This window comes from Chanodichthys erythropterus, chromosome 17 (genome assembly GCF_024489055.1).
Source record: "Chanodichthys erythropterus isolate Z2021 chromosome 17, ASM2448905v1, whole genome shotgun sequence".
Taxonomy (NCBI): Eukaryota; Metazoa; Chordata; class Actinopteri; order Cypriniformes; family Xenocyprididae; genus Chanodichthys; species Chanodichthys erythropterus.
In genome coordinates, this window is record NC_090237.1 from 27,078,677 (window position 1) to 27,104,433 (window position 25,757).

A 25,757-nucleotide genomic window follows, 5' to 3' on the forward strand; every position below is an offset into this window, starting at 1 on the left:
GTTGCTTGATATTGCAAACTTTCTTATTATCATTTTATTAAAAAAAAAAAAAATCATAATCTTAAACACTGGTTTGAAGTGCTAAATATTTTACCATTTACAACAATTTATTCTTCTCATTAACTTATAGTCAAATAGCGGCAAGTAATCGTAAGTAAAAAATAAAGTGAATAAATCATTTTTTAAAAATTATTATTATTACCAGTTGTTGATTACATGTTGTATTTTGCATATTGATACCTTTATTATGGATATATTCTTGTGGAATCAACACACCTGACTGATCTTTGTCCTTTGTGTAAAATATATGGCTCAATAAAACAGTAATAAGGGTGCAAAGTTCTGCTGTTCTCTGTAAACAAGTTGTACTGTGCAACACAACTGTGTCTCTGACAATGCTTGTAGTACTAACTGAATATAACTGCAGTTGATGCATTATTTTAAAGGACTAGAGCTAATTTTTACCCTTTAATAAAGAATTTTGGAAAAGAGGAAGAAGAGGGATTTGAGTGTCGTCATGAATCCAAGCAGTTCACATAGCTCCTCGGGTGAGTGTGATAAATATTGATTATTGCACACTTTGATCTGTTTTAGTCATTTTAATCAAATTTTACTCTAGAAATTATGGCTGTCCGCTTATAATCGATTATTGCTCTTGATTATGTTTAAATACTTTAGCTATAGGGTACGTGTCCAAAATAAGCAGAGAACTGATTAGTTTATTGCACAATGAATCTCATATTTACATTTATGCCTGCAAACCTTATACTGAGAGCATTCACCAGAGTGAAGAACTTAGTGAAGAAAACTATAGCATTTATTTTTTGGTTTTGTGTGGATTTGTTTGGCGCCTGTGACTTAAAAGTCTATGGTTATCCATTGCATTCATATGCTCAAAAGTCATGTTTGTGATTGGCTACAATGTTCAACACTGCTGCAAAAAAACGATTGAAGCAATTGGTGTAGATTGAAATAGAATGTTATATTCAACACTTTTCGTGATTAGTTAATCGCTGCAGCCATTATTGTAATTGTAATTTTTTTTTTTTTTTTTTATTAATTGTCCAACCCTACTAGTAATTCAATATTAACATAAACAGCTTGATGTTATTAAACAGTTTATATGTTTTATGACTTTTTATAGTACATGCTCATACCTCTGCCCTGATTCTTTCTTAACAGAGCTGAGGATTGTCCTTTTTGGACCAAAAAAAGCTGAGAAAAGTTCGGCAGGAAACACTATCCTGGGCAAAAAGGAGTTTGACTTGAAGAAGACTTTGCACTGTAAGAAGATACACAGTGAAATAGCTGGCACGAAGATCACTGTGGTTGATACTCCAGGCTGGTGGAGAAATTTACCCTTTGAGGAAAATCCTGAACTGTACAAACAGGAAATTGTTCTGAGTGTGACTAAATGTCCTCCAGGACCTCATGTCCTGCTTCTGGTCTTAAATGTAGACACATTATTTCAACAAAATGATGTTCTGTGTGATAATATTAGATGCTTTGGGGATGAAGTATGGAAGCACACAACAGTGTTGTTCACCTATACAGATCATCCTGGAGATAAAACAACTCAAGTGTTGGAGAATGAAACCCTCCAGTGGCTCATCGAGAAATGTGGGAACAGGTATCATAAGCTAAATATTAAAAATTGGGGTGATGGATCTCAGGTGTTTCTTTCACTGAAGTGTGCAGAAGGGCAGTAGAGCAACATATTGCCTATCTTGGTGTAAATGTCTGGAATCACATGATTGTTCTCTTTACCTTTGGCGACTGGTTGAGAGACACAAGCATTGAGCTGTTCATTGAGAGTGAAGGAGAAGCTCTTCAGTGGATAATAGACAAATGTGGAAACAGATATCATGTCTTCAACAACAAGAACACAGAAGATGATAATCAAGTGATTGAGCTGTTTGAAAAGATTGATAAGATGGTCGCAGTAAACAAAGGAATCTGTTTTGAGATAAACAATCAGAATGTAAAAGAGGTGAAAAACAGAAGAAGGAAAGTAGTGGAAAGAGCAAAACAGATGCAAGATGTAGTGCAAAAAATAAATGAATTGAGACATTCAACATCAGGTGAGTAAACAGTGCAAACATTTTATTGGTGAAGTAATGGAAAATATTTATGGTCTGTGATCTGTCTTTTTAAAGGAGGTGCTGAACTTTTTGAAATGAGGTTGGTGTTACTTGGACCACACTATTCTGACACACTATTCCGCTGGATGATGGCCCTCTTGAGATCGTTGAAGTCCAGGAGGCTCCGCACCGGAAGCTGCTGTGCCGCTACCTGGGACTCCCCGGAGAGCAATGGGACCAGGCGCATCGGCTACTGGTCCCGAGGCCATCCACAGATCTCGGCCGATGTCTCAAACAGATCGAGGAATGCCTCCGGGTCGTCCTCAGGCCCCATTTTGTTGAGTGGGATGTGGGCGGGCACAGCGTGTTGGTCCGTGGCTTCCGGCCGAACCTCCCGGTCCATCCAGCTCCGGAACCTCTCGCGGTCTTCCTGCTGGGCTTGGAGGACGGCCTGGAACCACCTCTCCTGATCTTGTCGTAAGTCCAGCAGGGCCTGGTGTTGATCATGTTGCATGACCACGAGGGATGTAATAAGCTCCGCAAATGGCGCAGCGGAGGACTCTGGCATGGCGGCGGCATCCATCTTCCCTCCCGGGTTTCGGCACCAGTGTAACAAAGTTCAGATATAAGGAGGGAAGAGGACAGGGTCGGCAGGTGACTACTGGCTGTTTATTTCACCAAAAACAATAATACAACAGAACAGTGTGCAGGCAGGCACAAAAACAGTCAAAGTAATTCAGAATTAACTCCAACGCGAACAAGCAGACATCCAGGAGTGGGGAACAGCCAGTAGTCCTTCTCTCTCTCGCAGGCTCCTGTTTCTCCTGGCGTTAAATACTCTCTCCACGCCAATTACTGAAACAAGAGACAGGTGTTTATTATTTGTACCTAATCCACTCAGTCACAGCGCGTCTCCTCCTTCTCTCTCCCGTTGCAGATTCCGCTGAACCACGCCCCCCTTGCCACAATAGGTTATGTCTAATAAATTGCAGATATATATTTTGTAACTGATGTTAAAAATACAATTTAGTGGAAAACCAAATCTTGGTGGGTAGAGGTCATTTTTATTTACAGGTTGTAAACTTAAAACATAACATCAAGTTAATATGGTCATTTGTGTTAAGTATTTCAAAGTATTCCAAAGTATTTAGATTAAGTTACTAAACTTGAGTAATGTAACGAAATACGTTACAGATTACTTTTTAAAGCATGTATTTTGTAATCTGTAGTGAAATACATTCTAAAAGTAACCTTCCCAACCCATAGAGAAATTTCATAGAGAACACTCATCTTTATATTTATAATGAGCATGTCGCCATCTATTGGAGAGAATCTAAAACATTCATAAAATAGTTCCATCAATTCCACAATGTGTTGGGCAGACTTTAGATCAAAAGAACCATCAAAGCCAAGTTAATTTCAACACAAAACTAACAGATCATGTACACTGAAAAGTAAATTGTTAAAGTCTCTGGTTCAGCTTTACTGCAGCAACAAATTCACTGAGCTGCCCGTCGGCCACTTCTTAGCTGGACTCTTCAAAGCTTTTTTTTTTTTTTTTTTTAACAAACAAACAAAAACTCAAACTTACTGTAATTTCTCCAGTTTATAGTGTGGATTGAACTTTATTGCAGTGAGCAGGTCAGTGCTCATCTCTGTGAGTTTATTTTTAGTCAGATCCAGCTCTTTCATGTGTGAGGGATTTAGTAAGTACGTAAAGTTTATTTATATAGCACATTTATCACAGCAAAGCTGACCAAAGTGCTGAACAAAGTCAAAGATAAACATAAAATAAAACAAAACAGATGGTACAATAAAACAATGGAACATAGATAAAATCCAATTTACAGTTTTTCTTAAATGCTAAAACACAAAAGCCAATCCTCTAAACCAAATGACCAGTTGTCTAAACACATTTACTAAATCTAGCCATCATTTTCCAATATCATAAACACATTTCACATGAAGACACAATTCACAAAACACAATCCTCCGTTCTCATAAATCTTAACACATTTTTCTTTGCTAAAACACAAGTTGCAAAAGAACTCTGCTCATATTCTCAAATGAAAGCTCGTGTGATGCAAAATGCTTGCCACAGTCAGCAATATTTGAACACAATGAACACACTTAATAAAAGCATTAAAGACACTTGTTGCTAATGCTGTGACCACATGTATAAAAGCAAGTTCAGAGTGCACAGTTTGCTGAAGATTCCAAACAAACACAATGGATGAAGGCAGAGTCAGGGGAAGAGGAATTCGAGTCAGAGGAGGGAGAAGAGCTGGCCATGGAAGAAGAGGAGCAGGCCAACGAGGAAGAGGAGTTCAAATCAGAGGAGGAAGAGGAGCAGGCCAACGAGGAAGAGGAGTTAAAATCAGAGGAGGAAGAGGAGCAGGCCAATGAGGAAGAGGAGTTCAAATCAGAGGAGGAAGAGGAGCAGGCCAACAAGGGAGAGGAGAAGGTCCAGGAGGGAGAGCAAGACAACCTCGCACCATCATTACGGATGAGATGCGAGCAACAGTCATTGACCATGTCATTGTCCATGGCATGACAATGACTGAAGCAGGACTACGAGTCCGTCCAAACCTGAGTAGGTTCACCGTGGCCACCATTATCAGGGCATTCAGACAACACAACAGGTATTGTACTCTATTGCTTTCTTTGTCACAATACAATTTTACAAGCCTGTGAAAGTAGTCTATTGGTTTCAAATCAGTTGTTACTGTATTGTAAAACATGTCAATTGACAACACATGTTTCTTTCTTTAGAGTTGAAAGAATGCCACATAGAGGTGGGAGGGTTGCCATATTTACAGCGGCACAAGAAACCCTCAACCTCATTAGACTCCGGGAGATCAGAGACAAAGTCATTGCCGATAATGTCAACTTTGAGAGCATTGATGATGTCAGCTTGGCCACAATAGACCGAGTTCTCCGGCGCCAAAAGATGCGGATGAAACAGGTCTATAGGGTTCCCTTTGAGTGCAACTCTGCGCGACACAAAGACCTACGTTACGAGTATGTGCAAGTAAGTATACATCCATGTTCACAGTACAGTTAGTGGACATACTGTGTTGCTCAGTGGCCTACATTACTTCTGGACAATACTGTGCTACCTGATTGACTGTTGTTCTGAACACCTGTGCACTTTCACATTTTCACAGAGGATATTACAGTTGGACGCGATGGCCAGACCTCATGAGTACCTCTTCCTGGATGAGGCTGGCTTCAACCTGCAGAAACGAAGGCAAAGAGGCCTCACTGAGGTTCCTGGCCAACGGGGGGGTAATATTACTCTTTGTGCGGCCATGGGTTTGGAGGGGCTTGTCCACCGGCATGCTGTCCTTGGGTCTTACAACACCCAACGTCTCCTCACCTTCCTAGAGGAGCTAAAAGACATCCTCCTGGACCGCCAACAACACCATCCTGGGCCCGCACATCACATTTATGTGATCATTTGACAGACAACCATACACTAGAGAGAACCTCCTAAGGGCAATGGAGCTGGCCTGTGTTGACATCCCAGTGGAGGCCTTCCAAGGATGGATTTGCCATTCCAGGGCGTTTTTCCCGCGGTGCCTGGCAAGAGACAATATAGCCTGCAATGTGGATGAGGTGATGTGGCCCGATGCAGCTCAGCGACATGATGCCGCACAGTGATTGTGGTGTGTGTGTGGTGTGAATAAAGTAAATAAAAAAACTTCACACCCTGATCATGTTTTCAATAGTACTGTTGTGTGCAATAGATTCTGTTTTTGCATTGAGTTGTGTTACAGTAGTGTACATGCAGAATTTACTATAGATTTATACTTTTCATATGAAACTCACAAATCTAAATGCCTAATCCTCTGCAGAGATCTAAGAACATCCATTACTGTAAAGTTTCTAAAAAATATGCATTGGCAGTTATGAAACAAAGAACCTTCTCACAAATTGAGCATTGTGTTTTCAATTGTTTTGCTGTAGTGTGTAATGATGTGTATAGTGTTTACATTTTTGAAAGCTTCGAGCTGCTCTTTTGGTGTGAAAGTTTGAGTTTTGAAGTGAGAAGGTGTGGTTGTGTTTATGTAGCTTTAGAAAAGGGTGTTGTGTTTAGACATTGGGGAACATGGAGGAAACGTTTGTGAAATGTGTTTTAGCATTTGAGAAAAACTGTAAAATACCTGGGAATAAAGATATGTTTTCAACTTGTAAGGCCCGCCCACTCGGTCCAACGGCGGTTTCCCACAGGACGGGGAAGGTTTCTTGCGCGTTCGGTCTTTTCAGTGTGGCAAAGTTTAATTCCAAGTAAACTTTTATCTGACTCCATTTTATTATGACCTTGAATTTAGTTTAGAATGTCTACTGATTATTGGTCATTTGTATAACAATTTAGCTATACATTTGATTATTCTATTTAACTCTTTACTCTTATTGTACTCGTTCATTCGGATTCCTATAACGCTGTGAGTCTTGCACCGGCCGGGCATACAATCTCATACGCACAATCTCGTCAGTCTTGGTCATTAGACAGAGGCGATGACTAATATTCTAGAGGCCATACCCACTTTGCTCATTCTAGAATACGTTTATTTAGTCCCCATAGATCGAAACACATCGAATTAAGGTAAGATTACTTTTAACTAGGGGCCATGACCATTACCATAAAATCAAGCTGACCAATTTAGCTTCCTCTAGTGGTAACTTTACATAATCACGCAGCGGTTTACCCACAGACACTTAGAATAATCTCACCATAACCAGAGGTTGAGGCCCACCCTGTTTAGATTGACCTAGCAACACTCTGTTGCTCTAAAAGGAAAAAACCCATTATTAGCCTACACAGTCTAAGTATACTTAACTAATGCCAATGTGTTAGTCGGAGCTCTAAAATATCAGTTGGTGTGCCCCACTGCTCCACCTAAACTGTACTTTAGTCCGTTACTAACCTGAGCGTAGATTTGTGGGGTTATGGACTTAACGTAATCTACTAGAGCCAATAATTTCAGAGTAAGTCAGAATCAAGTCAAATGTAACAATTTATTAGTCAGGTAAATGTATCATGCCAATTACATAATCATCTCAAAGATGATCAATACAAACATCAAATGCTCAGAAACAGAGTAAAAGATGAATACCTGACATTAGAAAAATGCACATTGCTGAGGTGTGATCGACTCAGTGTGATTGCGTCTTGAATGGGGATGCTAATTTTGCAAGAGAGAGTTCAAATGTTAATTTCTTTTGTTTTCTCAAAGAGTGGCCCTTTCTTGGTCCAGGCACTCTGGCATCAGTCTTACAAACTTCATTTTAAAAGTTGTAACAGAAGGAGCAAGGCGAATGTCCAGTGGAAGTTGGTTCCAGAGACGGGGGGCCGCAATAGAAAAAGCCCTATCAACCTTCGTTTTTAAGCGTGAATGAGGGACAACTAAGAGAGCTCTATCAGAAGATCTTAGAGATCTGGAGGATGAAAAAGGAATAAGATGATCTGAGAGATGGGGCTTGATCATTAAGAGCTTTAAAAACAAACAACAAAAATTTAAATTGAATTCTAAAATAGACAGGAAGCCAATGAAGAGAGGCTAAAATTGGTGTAATGTGATCTGTCCTCTTTGCCCCGGTCAACAGTCTTGCAGCAGCATTATGTACCATCTGTAAGCGTGCAATGGATGACTGGGGAAGACCCAGATATAATGAATTACAGTAGTCAAGGCTGGAGGTAATAAAAGCATGAAGAGTTAAAAGAGAGAATTAAAATAGAGTTAAAATAAGTCTAAAAAAGTCTTACCACAGTGTTTCCAGTTTGCAGTGAGGACTTCGCAGTCCAGCACAAAGTAACTTCACGCCTGAACTCTTCAGATGATTGTAGTTTAAGTTCAGTTCTCTCAAACATAAGAATTCTGAGGCGAGAACTGAAGCCAGATCAGTACAGCAATTCTCCGAGAGACTGCAACAACCAAGCCTGAAAATAAAACAAGATCACTTTTATGCATTCATTATTCAATTTATGCAAAAATACTCTGAACCTGCAGCTTTTCAATAAAATATCAATGCTTTAATGGCACCAGGAAATACAATTTAATGCTTTTATTAATGAATTCTAGTCAAATGCACACATCTGTACAAACACATATAAGCACAAAGAATCTAAACATGAGATTATACATTATTATTAAAATATAAATTATAAATATGCTTTTAAAATGTCCACACTTGTTTTAGACAAAGTATAGCAAGTCATTCTGCAGGGCATTGCTTCATGTAAACATATACAACCCATATACACGTAGACTGTCAATCACACATACATGTGGTTTAAAAGCTCTATAAACACTTGACTTCACGTATTTTTAGCACAAAATGCAGATTTACTTCATTATTGTGTTCATAATGTGAAAGAGCCATTCACTTACTGAGCTGATCTGGATGCTTCAACCACAGGCAGTAGAATATTAAGAACTTGATCCTGTGTGATGTTTATTTGGTTGAACTCATCCCTGATGTATTCCTTTAATTCAAACATTTCCAGCTGCTCTGAAGTAAGCAACACAAAAACCAGAGCTGACCATTGTGACGGAGACAGAATGGCATCTTTTATCGTCCCTGAGCTCAGATAGTCTTGGATTTCATTTTCCAGAGTATGATCACCTAGTTCATTCAGACAGTGAAACAGATTGATTAATTTATCTGGATAAAGATTTTCTCTAATCTTCTTCTTGACATACTGGATAATTTAAATTGAACACAACTTAAAGTTTTTCATGGCAGAATTTTTTTCAAACAGCCGATTTTTCGTTCTGAAATTTTAGACTGCAAATATCCAGTTTTTAAAAATACAGCTTCAAGATGAAGAAGAAATTCAGAACATCAAATTCAATATTGTAAATTCAAAGCACAGAAGTTGCAACCCGATCTCAGGGAAATTCGTACATATTTTACGAGGTGGCTAATTCGTACAAATTCATGCGACCTCACTCCTATGAATTCATACGTTTTTTACTAAATCGTACGTATTTTACAGGTTGACAAATTCGTATGAATTCATATGACCTACCCCAAACCCCGCCCCTAAACCTACCCGTCACTGGGGTTTAGACAAATCGTACGAATTCGTACGAGTGAGGTCGTGTGTATCAAGGTGCGTTCACGCTAGGGTGACCATATTTTGATTACCGAAAACCAGGACACTCGGCCCAGCAATGAGATACTCAAATGATATTCGAAGTTTACTCAATGATGCCTTATAATTTCAATACATATAAAGTATGCCTCCTCTGTATGGATACAAAATTGTTATATTACAAAATACTATAGTTAAATAGTAAAATACTAAAATAAATACAATCTCATTGCCAGGCTGAGTGTCCTGGTTTTCGGTAATCAAAATATGGTCACCCTAATTATGATGGGATAAAAGCCAACATAAATTTATACAAAAAAAAAAAAAAAAAGAATAAGTCTGATGCCTTTTGTTCTGAGGTAGTTTCGTCTGATGCCTATATGGTACGCTAGCACAGCATATGTTTTTAATGATACTGAGTGCAAAACGTCTTGAATGCTTTTATTTTATGTTTCGCTGTAGGCGATATGTTTTTATTTATAGTTTGGGTGTATTTCATTATTTTTATTTGGATTTTTGTTCATGTTCTGCATGTTTTTCAAAATAAATGAATTGAATTCATTTTGAGCTCTACATTCATTGTTCAAAGCTGTTGGAATAGCCTTTAAATTAGTTTGGGCAAATGAGGACATAAATTAGGTTAAACTACTGCATGTCCGCCCATAGAAAAATAAATATAAAAATTACCAACTGATTACCAATACACAACCAATGATACACAACGTTGCCACGACGTCGCAGTTACTAACTGGCAACGTCACAAAGTTACGTTGTGGCAACGTATCCGGGAATTTCACTTTTCCGGTTGCCACAACGTAACTAGTTACGTCGCCACGACGAAAGTTTGGTCACCAAATTACGTTGAAGTTACGTAACAGTCACGTATTTTGGTTAGCTGGGTAGTTGAATGAGACCTGACACCTGACGTAATTTTTCCTGAGACCTGAAGCCTTTCAGTCTAAAGCCCAGGATACACTGCACGATATTTGCAGTCCTTTCAGATCATTACAAATCGCACTCTGCCACATGGATCTATTGAACTTGGGTACGACATGCATGCAGACTGTACGATGATGACACCTATTGACTCGTAGGCTACATTGCAAGTCTTTATAGAAGAATAAAACGTCATCAACATGCGCTAGTGGTAAACAAAACCATGCTGAATCACACTTTGGCAGTTGTAGTTTTTATGTGTACTGAAAATAAAAAGGAAGCGGCAAAATAATAATAAAAAAAGCAGTTTTAAGTTTTAGCACCATGTTGTGTTGATTTCTTGTCACATTTTTATTGGCTGGTCAGTAGACATAGGTCGTAGCAGCAAACACACTGTGCGATGACCATGCTGAATTTCTGACACTGTCAGAAAATGATCGTAGGCTATCTTTGTTCGCAAGACTAGGAAAACGGCTGTCTTTGTATGGAATTACATTTGTTCCAAAAATAATGAACGTAACTTTTCAAAAAAAAACTAATAAATATATAAATTGAAACTGAATAAAATGTCTTTGAAACTTAAAAAAATAAATCACAGGCAAAATGTTTGACTTTGTTTTTAATACACTGCATGTTTTGCTAACAGTTTCTTTTCTTTCTTTCACTGATCTTTACTTACAAAAGCATTTCCAGAGTTTTCATTTATGCTTCTGAAGTTTTCGTTTACGATCCCAGAGTTTTCATTCGTCTTTCTGGCACAAATCTCTCGCGGGGGCGGGGCCAGCAGTGGTGTGTTCTCATTGGCTACTGAGTTTTTGATTGACAGCTTCTACTTGACCTGGAAGTGAAGACGTCAGTGTTGCGTTTACATGTGTGGAGGTGAGCGTCTGTAAGCGGCTTCTTATTTCATTTTAGTGATGTAAAGATAGGCGTTTTTATTATTTTATCTGTAGCTGCTGCTACTATAGTGAGATGATTTCTTAGGCCTAGCACAGACGAATGATATAATCATCATTATCATCAATCATCGTCGTTATCTGGATACTCGCGGTAAGTCAGTATTTTTTACGTTTACAAAATCAATATAAGTAACATTACTTGCTTTTGCTTTTTCAGATGGAGAGGTATTTTAGAGCTCATTTAGAGCCCACTTTATACAGCAGTGTTGTCTTGATTTAACCCAATAATTACAGGATCTGGTTATGTACTGTATACAGCCTTGGATTAGATCATATTTAAAGGGGAAAAGGTAGTCTTTAATAATAATACATATAAAGTACTGTGCAAAAGTCTTAGGACACCATTAGTTGTTGTTTTAGCAATGGTATAGTGACCATATAATTTTTTTTCAGACTTATTAGAATATGACCAGGAAATACTTTAAATTTGTAAGCATTATTAAAAAAAACAGGAAAAAAAAAAAAAAAGACTACAGGCTAAAGTGGCAAGTATTTAGTGACCTCTCCTTACACTTGAGTAATAGTGAGAACCTGGCTCTCTCAAACCTAAATGGAATGGAAAATGACTGGAAGGCCAATAAAACTTTCAAAATCTGTTCAGAAGTTTCTCCTTTGAAAAAAACTGGAAGTCTAGGAGGTCACATTAATACTGATTTTTGCTTATAGAATCCATTTTGTTCTGATTTTTTTGTGTGCATATTTCCTGTATTTTCTGTTTGCATTGTAATAAAGACCAAAAAAATAAACATGGGTGGTCATTAAAACATTGCTAAAACAACAAAGCTAAGACTTTTGCACAGTACTGTATGGCCAAATGCAAAACCTAATACATGAAAGTAATTATGGCTGAAATCATAGGCGTAATTTGCGGGTGGGACATGTCCCCACCACTTTTTGAAAGGGTCGATATTGTCCCCACCACTTTCTGAAACATCTCGCGGCATCTCGCGGATATCAAATACAAAAGAAACACCTCTAGTTGATTATCAATTTGTGTTAATAATAGGCGATCTGGCGCTGGGATGTGTTGTTTTTGAAATCATGTTGAGTGCTCGTTGTCGCTGTTATCAGAGGCGCAACAGTGTTCTCTTGGCGCTCGTGCACGCTGAGCAGTGTTCACACGGACGAGTGCTTCAATCTATCGCTTAACTGTTGCAGAGACTCTCTATTCGTTACGTTGAATCACAAAACAAAATACAAATAAACGTGTCCCTGCTCTTGATATACAATCACTGACGAACATCTTTGGTTTTAATGAGAGAAAAAAAAAATCATACATGGTTGGATTCGAACCCAGAATCTCTTGCATGCTAAACGAAAATATTACCTCCAGTCCATTAGGACAATCTATTTTCAACAGTGGATCCACATATTTATTAACTAATATACATACTTTCGAGACATATTGTATTAGCAGATGTAAGGAAGAAACTATCATATTAATTTTAATATCATATTATTATTATTATTGTAATAATACAATTACCACACCCCCCGCCCCCCCCACATACACATTCCTGTCCCACCCACTTTTTAAAACAAAGTTACGCCACTGGCTGAAATTATATATAATTTGTTTGAAATAAATATTTTAAGTCTGCATAATTTGTTATGTGGGAATTCAAAGCAGTTTGTATTGTTAGATTATAATACATTTCCTCTCTCATTTTCCAGGGAGTGGAGCAACTTTTCCATAAACAAAATTCTGATGCTGACACAGAGGATGGAGTGGTAGCCCCAGAGATCCACTGTCCCCATCAGACAAGAATCTTATTTTGTTCAGACACATCACCTTTGACTGACTGGGATCTTGATCTTCAGACACCTGATATTATGCAAATATTAAATAAATTTTTTTGGAGCTCTAGATTAAAACAAGACACAGTTCACAAACACACAAGAGGTTGTACTTTATTCTTATTAGTCCATACTGATCTTGGATTAGCATACCAACAACATATGAATGTTAAAGTGATTAACATTCTCATATATTTTACTCACCCTCATGCCGTCCAAGATGCATATTACTTTCTTTCTACAGATAAACATGAATTAGGATTTTTAGGAAAATAATACATGTCTTCGAGTCCTAAAGACACAGTAATCCATGCGACCCCAATGTCTTCTAAAGTGAAACAATAGATGAGAAAAATGCTAATAATTTAAATTGTTTTAATTATTAACAATCGTTTCCCACCAACCATCATACATGTATGGGTTACAGTCCACTTATGGGCTCACAGAGATGGACTATTTTCTTAAAGATATTTGTGCTTATGTGGAGAATGAAAGTCATACAGTCAAACCAAAATGTATTCAGACAACATGAACATTTCATTCCATTCATTAATACAGTTTATTCACTATATTTTGAAAAAATGGTAATAAAATGAATTTTATGAATTTTACACATGTATTCTGTAATAGGTGCTTGTGCATTTTTATAGTAATGTTAACAACATAATTGCATCCAACACTTTCACTTTGATACCTGTGTGTATGCTGTAGTGACAATAAAGAATTTAAATTTATTTGAATTGATTCATATTTTCATTTACATTTATTCAACTGTTGTTGTTTTTTTAAGTCACAATTGAAACTGTTGATGATTGGTTGATGATTGTACTTTTATATGTTAGATGATAATGTTAACTAAATAAAATTATTAGAATGATAAAAAATGGCAACAAGATCATTCTTTGTGTGGAGTACTGAAATGCCCTTTGAGGTCTATACCGTCTTACAGCAAGCCACAACTGTTATTTTCATATTGTTTGAATCCTTCAGAATTGAGAGATCATGATGGTGTATGTGCATATGCTAACAATGGGTAGAGTGATGGCCATGGTTGCCAACCTTGATTACCTGGTTGGAGTGAGACTTTCTTGACGGCTGAATATATACATGTATATGATACTAGTATTCTCTTTAAATTGTAACAGCACAACCTAATCAGACCCAACAATAGAGAAGAATCATCAGAAATAATCAAATATTCTCCAAAAACATTGGACATTATGCAATATCTTCAGTATTATAACCTTTAATGTACAATTAAACCTCAAGACATTCATTTTCTCTCGCGTTTGATCTCTCACGCTCCTAAAAGTTTATGTCGACAAAGTAGAAGCCGCAGATAAATACAGATAAAATTCAAAAACAAAACTCATATCTTTAAATGAAATACGAAGCCGCTTACAGACGCTCACCTCCACACATGTAATTGTAAACACAACGCTGACGTCTTCACTTCCAGGTCAAGAAGAAGCTGTCAATCAAAAACTCAGTAGCCAATGAGAACACACCATTGCTGGCCCCGCCCCCGCGAGAGATTTGTGCCAGAAAGACGAACGAAAACTCTGGGATCGTAAACGAAAACTTCAGAAGCATAAATGAAAACTCTGGAAATGCTTTTGTAGGTAAAGATCAGTGAAAGAAAGAAAAGAAACTGTTAGCAAAACATGCAGTGTATTAAAAACAAAGTCAAACATTTTGCCTGTGATTTATTTTTTTAAGTTTCAAAGACATTTTATTCAGTTTCAATTTATATTTTTATTAGTTTTTTTGAAAAGTTACGTTCATTATTTTTGGATCAAATGTAATTCCATAGTCTGCGGCCGGTGTACCGATGCACCCTGTGAAGACTTCTCCTGAGAGAGAGAGACCAGCGAATTAATACCATCATATGAAATTAAAATAAGGACATGCATCAGAAAAATATATAACAGAATATATCATCTTAACAGTAAACTGTTTTTGCAGTGTTGTCTTAGATTAATGTCCATTAAAGCAAGACTTTGTAAACAAAAAACAGCCACTGTGTCTAAAAGTGGCAATTATGGGATAACAGCAAGATCATTATGTTTGTAGCGTGATCCAGGGGATTAAAACATATTTCACCTAGTGGAATTTGCTAGGCCTATTACAATATTACTCCACTAGGTCTGCCTATATGTTTTAATCCCCAGGGTCACGCTACAAACATGATGATCTTAACTTTTTTAATTATTAATTTATTAATTTACTATTAATAGTAAATATGTAAAGTTGCATAAAATGGAAATAATAAATGGCTAACTACGTTACCTCAGATGTGTACGTTAATGGATGGATTCCATCTGATAACAATACAACATTTACTGTAGGTGTCATAAAATGTACTGAATTTGAGAAATTTTCTATTGCGTTTCTGATTTGGATGTGAGATTCACTCATTTTGGGTGTGTATATGTGATGGATTCTATTGTCCAGTTGGCATTTTCACCCAAAAATGGCTGCCACGCTACCGAAGCGCCACTTCGTGGCTGTTACCCAAAAAGCATCAGAGTTTCGCTTCTTGGGTTCTATACTCTTTGACTGAGGTCGGAGGACGTCCTAAAATGAACACCGCACTAGTGGATCTCACTCCGTCTCGACTGTTTGTCTATCCAGGACACCGGCGTCAGTACAGTTCAGGTTAGGTTACAATGTATAGGGGTGGTGAAACAACATCAAGAAACATGTCCATTCTTGTGAAAAGTAATCCCAGATCGACAAGGGAGACACCACGAGACTCTCACTATCTCAAGTCTTAAGAAATGCACCTGCGCACTCGATTTCAGGTTGCCTAAGTTACGTAATCAGACCGGTTCGCCGGCACTGTCCCTAACCTTTAATCTCAATAAAAGATGCCTTTCTTTAAAGTGCAGACTTTCTTTGTGACACACCACAAAGTTAAAGTTTCAATATAATCTGCGAATATGAGGTTTGATAAGTTAAGAACATAAAAAATCTGAAAGGAAAATAATAGGTCTGACTTTGAAAACAGACCACAAACATAAAAAAGTAGTTTTAAAAAAACATTAAGGTAAATAGCACATTTTAATGTTTTAACCTGCTCCAAATCTATTTTGTGTATAATGTATTTTAATTAAGAAGAATAGGAAATGGTGCATTTTACCAGCTTACTCCTGTGCAGATACTGCTACCTTAACTGGTGACTAGACACCTGGCTCTAAAAAATGTTTCATTTGCTGAAGAAAAAATTAAATTGACCAAATTTTAGACTACCCTGTAATAAAATCATTTATTGAATATTGACAAATGTAGTAGACCTAAAGTAACACTATTATTATTTTATTATTATTATTATTATTATTATTATTATTTTTTACAGTGATGGAGCCTTACTACTGAATTTGGAAAAACATCTCAGTAACCGAACAAAGAATTCTTGCAATTTAATGATGGAATGTGGTTAGACGTACAGAGAGCAAAAGAACACTCCCAGTGCAACAGAATAAATAGGCATTAACCTTACAATTGTGTCCATATCCATATATAACTTCTCGTACAGATTCTAAAACAAATTGGGACAGTAACAAACTAAATATATTTAGTCTTACTAACGAAGCAGAATAAGGCATCTTACAATCTGGATAACAGTTTATATATATATATATATATATATATATATATATATATATATATATATATAAAATGATAAATGAAAAGTTTGTAAAAAGATGAAAGTGCATAAACAATTAAATATTCTCAAATATATCATTTTTAGAGTTACACTTAAAGTGCTTAAACTGCATACATACACTACCAAGGAAATAATAAATGAATAAATAAGCAAGTAAATAAATAGCACTGTAACATATTATAATTTCAATTTAATTGTGCAGTTACTATATTGTACACACAGTCGTGCAGCTATACAGGGCATATAAAATTAGAAGGAAAAAAAAAAAACAAAGTTCAGACAGTGTTAGAATTGTTGAGTGTCTTTATCTGATTCAGGTTCTCCATCAGATTCATGAAACTCCAATCCAGAGGTCATTTCTGAACACAATGAAACAGTGAGACGGCTCTCTTCAGGCGCTTCTTGGGATCTCAGGGACACATATGCTGAACTTGTCACCAAGGAAGGATTCTTTCCTTCAGCAACTGCAAAGGAAGCAATTATGATATCAGACAAACCTTTCAATATTGCACAGTTTACAGATAAAAAGGACAACTTACTATTTAATGGAAATTCCATACTTTGTGCTCTCGTAATTGATGCAGGGACTTCTCTTTCAACCCTCTCTAAAGTCTCTTTATCTAGTTCATAAAGACATCCACTGTTTCTTGCCACCATCTCCTCGATCTTCTCCAACAGTTCTGTGACTTGAGATCCATCACCCCAGTTCTTATTGTTGAGAACATGATATCTGTTTCCACATTTCTCAATGAGCCACTGGAGAGCATCACCTTCACTTGCTATGAATAACTCTATGGGTGTGTCTTCTGGTTCATCTCCAACAGTGAACACAACCATTGTGTGATTCCAGACATTTTCACCAAGAGGCTCCATGATTTTCTCTAGTCCACCCTTCTCTTCTTCCGCAAAGGAAGAGTCAACACTCTGGACTAAAATGAAAGCATGTATTCCTGAAGAATCATCTGTTACACTTCTCAAGATGTTGAGTGTAGCATCTTTAAGTCTTTTTCCAATAAGGTAATCTTTCTCAAAACCTGGGGTATAAACCACAGTAAGATTCCTTCCAGACACTTCACCAATTTCTTTTAAATTATCTTCTATTCTTCTGTCAAATGCTTGCCTTCCCAAAATTGTGTTCCCTGTTGAACTCTTGCCAGAATAGTGTGGTCCAAGCAACACCAACCTCATTTGAGAAAGTTCTGTATCTCCTTAAAAGAACAAATTAGAACAAACATTAGTTGATGACCATTCAATGCAATTATGTAAGAAAACAATAATCAATATTTTTACTGTTTACTCACCTGAACGTCTCAATTCATTTATTTTTTGTACTTCATCTTGCATCTGTTTTGCTCTTTCCTCTACTTTCATCCTCCTTTCTTTCACCTCTTGTAAATTCTGATGGTCTATGACAAAACAGCTTCCTTTGTTTCCTGCAACCATCTTATCAATCTTTTCAAACAGCCCAGTCACTTGATTGCCATCATCTGTGTTCTTGTTGTTGAAGACATGATATCTGTTTCCACATTTGTCTATTATCCACTGAAGAGCTTCTCCTTCACTCTCAATGAACAGCTCAATGCTTGTATCTCTCAACCAGTCGCCAAAGGTAAAGAGAACAATCATGTGATTCCAGACATTTACACCAAGATAGGCAACATGTTGCTCTACTGCCCTTCTGTACACTTCAGTGAAAGAAACATCCACTCGTATGACCAGCAGAAAAACATGAGGTCCTGGAGGACAGTGAGATGGACTCAACACAACCTCATCTTTATAGAGTTTGGGGGTGTATTTTGAACAGTAATGTCTTTTTCGGCCTGGAGTGTCAACCACAGTGATGTGTCTTCCAGCAACATCTCCTTCTTGAATCACAGATGTAAGTGATCTTTTGCAATCAAATGCTGATTTGCCCAGGATGATGTTCCCTGCCGATCTCTTCCCAGCACCATGGTAACCCAGCAGCACCATCCTCAGTTCTGAGAGGAGAATTTCATCTCCTGTTGGTCACACATGAACATGAATGTTTTATAATGGTATAATCCCTCTTTCTGTTTGTGCAGTAGCTTTGTGTATATTTATATCCAATAATATAAAGCCATCTCTGTCTGTGTGTGTATACTCAGACATATTTAAGTACATGGTAAAAGAAAATTGGTTCTTTACTACAAATAACACTGAAATGTATTCTAAGACTGATTTAGTTTATACATGTGCATTCTGGAATATACAAAAAAAGACTTTATTAGCTGTTATATTTAAAAGGGACTTCCATTCTTATAGGCGCTGTTATGAGTGTTACAATTTCTCTCATTCATTGTAATATAGTGGTCATGCCCCTTATACTTTCTCTGGTTAAACAATAACAATAGAGTACCAAAAAAAAAAAAAAAAAAAAAAAAAAAAAATTACCAGTTGTGCTTGTCTCGTCTTTCAGTTGCTGATTCTTCATTATTCTTTCCTCTGCTCTCTTTTCCTGTTCTCTCCTCTTCTCTTCCTCATGCTGTAAAGTCTTTGTGTCTATTTCATAATAACCGCCTCCGTTTTCTTCCACCATCTCTTGTATTTTCTTAAGCAGTTCTGTGACCTGAGATCCATCACCCAAGTTTTTAGTATTGAGCTCATGATATCTGTTTCCACATTTCTCAATGAGCCACTGAAGGGTATCATTTTCTTTCTCAATAAACTGTTGTGTTGTTATACCTCCAGGTTGATCTGTACAGGTAAACAACACTATTGTGTGCCTCCATACTTCCTCACCAAAGCATCTAATATTATCACACAGAATGTCTTTTTCATTTTGTTTAAACGGTGTGTCCACATTCAAGACCAGAAGCAGGACATGAGGTCCTGGAGGACATTTAGTCACACTCAGGACAATTTCCTGTTTGTACAGTTTAGGATTTTCTTCAAAGGGTAAATTTCCCCACCAGCCTGGAGTATCAACCACAGTGATCTTCGTGCCAGCTATTTCACTGTGTATCTTCATACAGTGCAAAGTCCTTTTTAAGTCAAACTCCTTTTTGCCCAGGATAGTATTTCCTGCCGAACTTTTCTCAGCATTTTTTGGACCCAAAAGGACAATCCTCAGCTCTGTTAGAGAGAATCAGGAACAGAGGAATGAAGTAATACTTGCTAAGAAACAGTCTACAGGCAAACACCAAGCTGAACACTCTCTCATATTCATCTGATTTTTTTTTTAAATGTTAATAGAGTATTTCTAGAAAACGTCTCAGGTTACGTATGTTACCATAGTTCCCTGAGAACAGGGAACAAGACTCTGCATTTGATCACACTATGGGGAACGTCACACGTGAGCTGATGTCTGAAAGCCAAGTATCAAAAAACTCCAATCCTATTGGCCGGCGACAGCCTATGATGCCAAATGGAGCGACCTAGAAGTATATAAGGAGTGCCTAGAGAAACAGTCAGTATCTTATCGTCTTGAGGGACTGTTCAGGAGGCAGCCCCAAAGCATGGCATGGCAAAGCAGAGTCTCGTTCCCTGTTCTCAGGGAACTATGGTTACATACGTAACCTGAGACGTTCCCTTTCGAAGGGAACTTCAACTCTGCATTTGATCACACTACGGGGAATGATATACCCACGCCGCCATGCTTAAGGAGAGTGCATGCCAAAAATGGCTAAGACAAACGTCAAGCAGTTTCGAAGGAAACTTCAGAAGCAACTCACCCTCGGGTCACACAAGGCTGTCAGTGACAGCATTCCCTATGGCCAACAGCCCAAGCTGAGCCTCAAAGAGGCCTTCTGTAGAAAGCCTACCAAGGCCGCTCAAAGGCTTCTGGGACCAAATCTTCAGAGGAAAGAAGGTTCCTTTAAGGGAATGTGGCCAGGGAACCGAAAAGAACCCCGGCCAGCCACTATAAGGGGAACGTATATCACCTTAATTCCACCAGGGAGGCTGACCTGGTCTGATGAAGGACAAACTTAGTCTTAGCCAACCCTGTCTGAATACAGAATCTCAACAACACATTCTTCAGAGAAGAGAGCAAGTAAGAGGGACTGCAGAAGGGGCAGTAAGCAACTCAAACCCACGTGTAGAGACGGCATCCTGGAGAGCAGAACTCAGCTGAATGCTATAAACCCTCTTATTGAGGGGAGTAAACTCTGCTCAATCCTAGGATTTACTCAGTGCTTAATTATTTGCACTGGGGAGGCTGTGTGCTGAGAAACCCTGCTACAGGGGAGCACAAACCAGCCTGGGGCTGACCCTAAACGGGAGGCCTCATGGGAGCCTTCAACCAATGATCAGTTTAGGCTAATAGAGCTAAGCACTATTACAAAAACAACCCTAGCAGGGGAGTACAAAGCTCAACCTAACAGATAGACCATACTGTAGGCACATAATCATGGAGGCCAGAAAGGGGCCTACAACATGACAAAAGTTCTGCATAGAGAACTACATATCACACTAGTATACTTAGTCATATAGTGGGAAGTCCAAAAGCAGCCTGACAAGGCCGCACACTTGAACATCTAACTTGTTGGAAGCAAGAACAAACCACATGACTTCAGTAACAGCAGATAAGACTGTGAGTGCCCACATAACAGTCCATCCAACACAATCCAGCGAGCAGTGCACTCGGTAAAGAACCTTTTACTCTTTAAAGCAAGAGGAGTACAACATACGCCTCTTGCTTTAAAGCCCCAAAACGGGCCTATAACCTCAGTCAGACATGTGGCGTCAGCCCGTGGCAGTGTTTCAAGCTCAAGGAGGGACAAATAACCGAAATACAAGGAGGTTAATAAGTCACCTGGGGCCCTGGCCAACCAACAACATATTCAGAAAAGCATCTCTAACTGACCTAGGGCCTACTCTTAGTTAGAGATGTGGCCAGTGGCAGTGTACGGTAACCACACAGAGCTGTGCCAACATGTAATATGAAAGGAGGCCTAGTGGGGCCTTCAACTTCAACAACACGTGGCGTCAGCTAGTGGACATTCTGACCCAACCAGCCAGCAAGCCATGTACTCAGTAAAAACACCCTTTACTCTTAAAACAAGAGGAGTACACACTCCGCCACAGTACTCTATGAGAGGCCTGACCTAGGGCCTACTCTTAGAGGATTAGTTCACTTTTAAATAAACTTTTGCTGATAATTTACTCACCCCCATGTCATCCAAGATGTCCATGTCTTTCTTTCTTCAGTCGAAAAGAAATGAAGGTTTTTGATGAAAACATTCCAGGACTTTTCTCCATATAATGGACTTCAATGGGCACCAAACGGTTCAAGGTCCAAATGACAGTTTCAGTGCAGCTTCAAAGGGCTTTAAATGATACCAGACGATGAATAAGGGTCTTATCTAGCGAAACGATCGGTCATTTAAAAAAAAAATAAAAAAATTTGAGTTTTATAAGCACAAATGCTCGCCTTGCTCTGTTCTGCGATGCGTGTTCGTGACGTCACGTGTACGCAATTATGTTGAAAAGGTCACACTTGACGTAGGCGGAAGTACCGAGTCAGTGTTTACGAGTTGAACGTGTAAATACTAAGTCAAACGCCATTTACAAAAAAAAAGGTAAAACAATGTTGGACGATTTTGAACTTCGAGGAGAAGATGAGTTTTTCGCCCTGCCCTACCTTTTTGAACCGGAATACACAGAGGAAGAAATTAGGCAGATGGAAGAGACTGCTACGGCGACACACACCTCTCAAGCATCGGGCAAACAAAGATCTAACGAGACGTGGTGGTGCACATGTGGCAAATGCCAACCACTGCCAACAGAGGAAGAATCTCAATGCTGCCACGACTGGACCATTTCAATCCCGCCATTAGAATCAGTCGGTGAGTCCCTGTTTCCATCTCGCTGCATTACCGGACAAAATGGATTTCCACCGTTACACACAGCGTCGCACACCGGACGTGAAGCTCAGCACCGCGCCACGTCTTTAAAATTCAAACGCATTGTTTTCTATGACTGTACACACACTGGCGGCGACATTTGACGCCTACAAGGGAGGCCTACAAGGCCTACAACCTCAAACAGACATAAGCATAAACCTGTGGCAGTGCTAAACTACTCAATCATATAATCATATACCATATATAATCATATGTAATCATATACCAGCAACGCTTGTAAACAAGCTGCAAACTAGAAGGAGGCTAAATCCAATAGAGCCTACAACTCCTACAGTTATATGCAATATAGCTGTTGTGGCAATGATCAATTAGCGGGAGCTAACAGAGACCAAACTGAAAGTAAGACTCTCTACACTCAACCTGAGTGTGCAATCCAACAGGTGATGCACTCAGTAAAAACACACAAACCCTAACCGGGGAGTACAATAGTCACCACACTCTTAAATAGAGGCTAACACAAGCCTACTATTATGAGAACAGGTGCTAACCTGTGGCAGCACTAGAGTAAAGCTCATATACATGTAGGGCAACAGTTAGAACTCGAAGTAAAAAAGAATACTTTGTAAATACATGCCATCTTAAAGAGGATAAATGCTCTCACCAAACAGAATTATAGATCTGTACTGAACCCTAGAGGACGGAAGCTAAAAAGCTAGCACCGTAACTCAAACTTGAATGTAAATTCAAGGGGCTCAGGGGAAAGACAAATTCATAGCATGAATAAAGTTCTAGATAGTGGGGCCTAGCATACACTGCATACACTTATCTACGCAAAGATAAGGGCCTACCACCTGAGAAAACAGCACCAGGGAGGCTAATAACGGCCTGCTACCTTAGCTGTTAACCTCAGCCATTGCACCTACATAAACAAGGGGGAATGGGCATATGGCCTAACAACTCCCTCAGGAGGAGGCCAGAACTAGGAACTATACAACCTAACAAGGGATAGTAATACAAAGGGTGGTTTATAACAATAAACACCTAAACCTAGTCCTAGCCTGGGCCGCTAAGCTGTGGGCCTATGGGGCCACATGCATAGCAACGCCTGGGCTTCACCTCTGAATCTCCATAGATAAGAGGAAATAAAGTGAAGTTCAACAAGCAAACAATGTCAGGCAGCCGATTAAGGCCGACCTAAACATAGATACTAACTGAAGTGACGAGTGCTAACTCAAACTACTCTAGCAAACAGCAGATGAGAAGCTACTCTAAACAACAGGTGGCTAAGAGGCGGCCATTTTGTGGCCTGCACAATATATCGTTCTAGCCAACCTATCAAACTTCAGTTTGCCCAAAAACCCCTCTTATCTTTTCAGATTACATACTCTGGAAAAATTATACAGGAACACAAGGTCAACATATTTAGACATATAAATAGATCCAGCTCACTTTCCTGCGGCTCGAAGACCAAAGACTCCTCTTTCCCTTTTCTTTAACAAGGAAGGATGGAATCTAGGGTTCTTTAAAGCCTAAAAGAGCCTCTTCCACTATCAAGCCAGAAGGCGGGCCTTTAGAAAAATATTATCAAAGGCCCAGCCTTCAGCCTGACTGTAAAAGAAACGCCTGAGTATGTTAATGAAACCAAAAACCCAGGAGGCGGAGGAAGAAGGGGCGAAGGCAAATGGAAAATCGCAACGAGAGGGAATTGATTACCGATCACCTCCCTTAAAACCTGCCTCCTCCTCGAGTCCAGCCGTCTCTGTGCCTTGCTCCAAAAAGGAGGAGGCACCCGGTGGCCATACTGGACCTCTGGCCCTGTCTCTGAGCCTCAGCTCGAGACGGACTGGCCTCCTGGCTATCTACATGCTCAGAAAAAACTATACAGGAAAAACAAGGTCGTCATATTTTAAAACATAGAGCGCTGCCGGATGCGATGGCGTCGAACACGGATGTCATCGTCATCCAACAACTAAACCTTGTCAGCCCCGGGGGAGCTGAGAGAGAATACAACTCTCTCAAACTTCCCAACGAGCTCACCTGCAAGCCCCATGATTGCAGCCGCCATTTTGCCTCAGCACAAACGGGGCCAGAATCACCAGGCGCAGATGTGGACACCTCTTCCCTCGAGAAGAGTGCCAAACGAGAACAGAGCATCCCGATAGGGAGACGCTCACAGTAAATAACAGAAAACATACAGACAGTGCCCTCAAGCACTGTCCATGCGCGCTCCTCTCCAGACAGAAAACGCCCAGAAATGTGTATATCAAGTGTCAAAACCTGGAAACGGATGAACACACTCTCTTGAAACGTTTGTAAGGCATAATATAGATTCTCTTACCGGATTCGATACAATCGCGATCAGACAGAACAGTCCCAAAAGATGAAAAGATACTGACTGTTTCTCTAGGTGCTCCTTATATACTTCCAAGTCACGCCATATGACGTCATAGGCTGTCGGATTGGCCAATAGGATTGGAGTTTTTTGATACTTGGCTTTCAGACATCAGCTCACGTGTGACATTCCCCATAGCGTGATCAAACGCAGAGTTGAAGTTCCCTTTGAAAGGGAAATAGAATAGCGGATGTAGAAGTCTGGAGACATCACTTAAAGGGACAGTTCACCCAAAAATTCTGTCATCATTTACTCACCCTTGTTCCAGTCAATAGATCAACTGTTTGGTTACCCATATTTTTCAAAATATCTTCTTTTTGAAATAAGAAACTTATACAGGTTTGGAACAACTTGAGGGTGGGCAAATGATGACAGAATTTTCATTTTTGGGTGAACTACCCCTTTAAGCACTATGGGATTAATTTCCTGTCTAAAGTATTGTGGTCACATATCAAAACATAATAAGCGTGAATAAAAACTTTAAAATCACAGGTAAAAATACAGTATCTCACAGAAGTGAGTACACCCCTCACATTTTATTTTATCTTTTCATGTGAAAACAGAGAAGAAATGACACTTTGCTAAAATAGAAAGTAGTGAGTGTACAGCTTGTATAACAGTGTAAATATGCTGTCCCCTCAAAATAACTCAACACACAGCCATTAATGTCTAAAGCGCTGGCCACAAAAGTGAATACACCCTTAAGTGAAAATGTCCAAACTGGGCCCAATTAGCCAATTTCTCTCCCCGGTGTCATGTGACTCGTTAGTGTTACAAGGTCTCAGGTGTGAATGGGGAGCAGGTGTGTTAAATTTGGTGTTATCACTCTCACTCTCTCATACTTGTCATTGGAAGTTCAACATGGCACCTCATGGGAGAGAACTCTCTGAGGATCTGAAAAAAGAATTGTTGCTCTACATAAAGATGGCGTAGGCTATAAGAAGATTGCCAAGACCCTGAAACTGAGCTGCAGCACGGTGGCCATACAGCGGTTT

General features: G+C 38.9%; 2 protein-coding genes and 1 long non-coding RNA gene across 5 annotated transcripts in view; 2 read left to right on the forward strand and 1 right to left on the reverse strand.

Moving 5' to 3' along the window:
* The first annotated feature begins 395 nt into the window (after positions 1-395).
* On the forward strand, positions 396-2,356 carry LOC137004106 (uncharacterized). Its single transcript, XR_010892110.1, has 3 exons — positions 396-548; positions 1,183-2,081; positions 2,157-2,356. It is a non-coding gene; the product is annotated as an uncharacterized lncRNA (long non-coding RNA).
* A 2,195-nt stretch (positions 2,357-4,551) lies between these two features.
* LOC137004104 (uncharacterized) lies at positions 4,552-6,229 on the forward strand. 2 transcript variants are annotated; one of them, XM_067364289.1, is made up of 3 exons: positions 4,552-4,723; positions 4,854-5,112; positions 5,249-6,229. In XM_067364289.1, exons 1-3 carry the CDS (start codon positions 4,593-4,595, stop codon positions 5,543-5,545), a joined length of 687 nt encoding a protein of 228 aa, XP_067220390.1. In that variant the 5' UTR covers positions 4,552-4,592; the 3' UTR covers positions 5,546-6,229. The 2 variants fall into 2 exon arrangements, with proteins under 2 accessions (XP_067220390.1, XP_067220391.1); XM_067364290.1 differs by having other exon boundaries at positions 4,854-5,102.
* A 10,421-nt stretch (positions 6,230-16,650) lies between these two features.
* The window catches only part of LOC137004103 (GTPase IMAP family member 8-like), a 34,706-nt gene continuing 25,599 nt past the window's right edge, over positions 16,651-25,757 (reverse strand). The window contains exons 2-5 of one of the 2 annotated variants that reach the window (XM_067364288.1): positions 18,958-19,638; positions 17,847-18,545; positions 17,106-17,753; positions 16,651-17,009 (exon numbers count right to left, since the gene is read on the reverse strand). In XM_067364288.1, the coding sequence (XP_067220389.1) occupies positions 16,831-17,009; positions 17,106-17,753; positions 17,847-18,545; positions 18,958-19,638 (2,207 nt within the window). In that variant the 3' untranslated portion in view covers positions 16,651-16,830. Of the gene's footprint in view, positions 17,010-17,084; positions 17,754-17,846; positions 18,546-18,957; positions 19,639-25,757 lie in introns of both variants that reach the window. The other variant, XM_067364287.1, reaches the window with a different exon arrangement.

Excerpts from the sequence above, each read along its gene's own strand:
- LOC137004104 (XM_067364289.1), top strand. The coding sequence starts at position 4,593 with ATGCGAGCAACAGTCATTGACCATGTCATTGTCCATGGCATGACAATG. Across the intron at positions 4,724-4,853 it reads GCATTCAGACAACACAACAG|AGTTGAAAGAATGCCACATA; the intron begins GTATTGTACTCT and ends TTCTTTCTTTAG. Across the intron at positions 5,113-5,248 it reads TACGTTACGAGTATGTGCAA|AGGATATTACAGTTGGACGC; the intron begins GTAAGTATACAT and ends ACATTTTCACAG.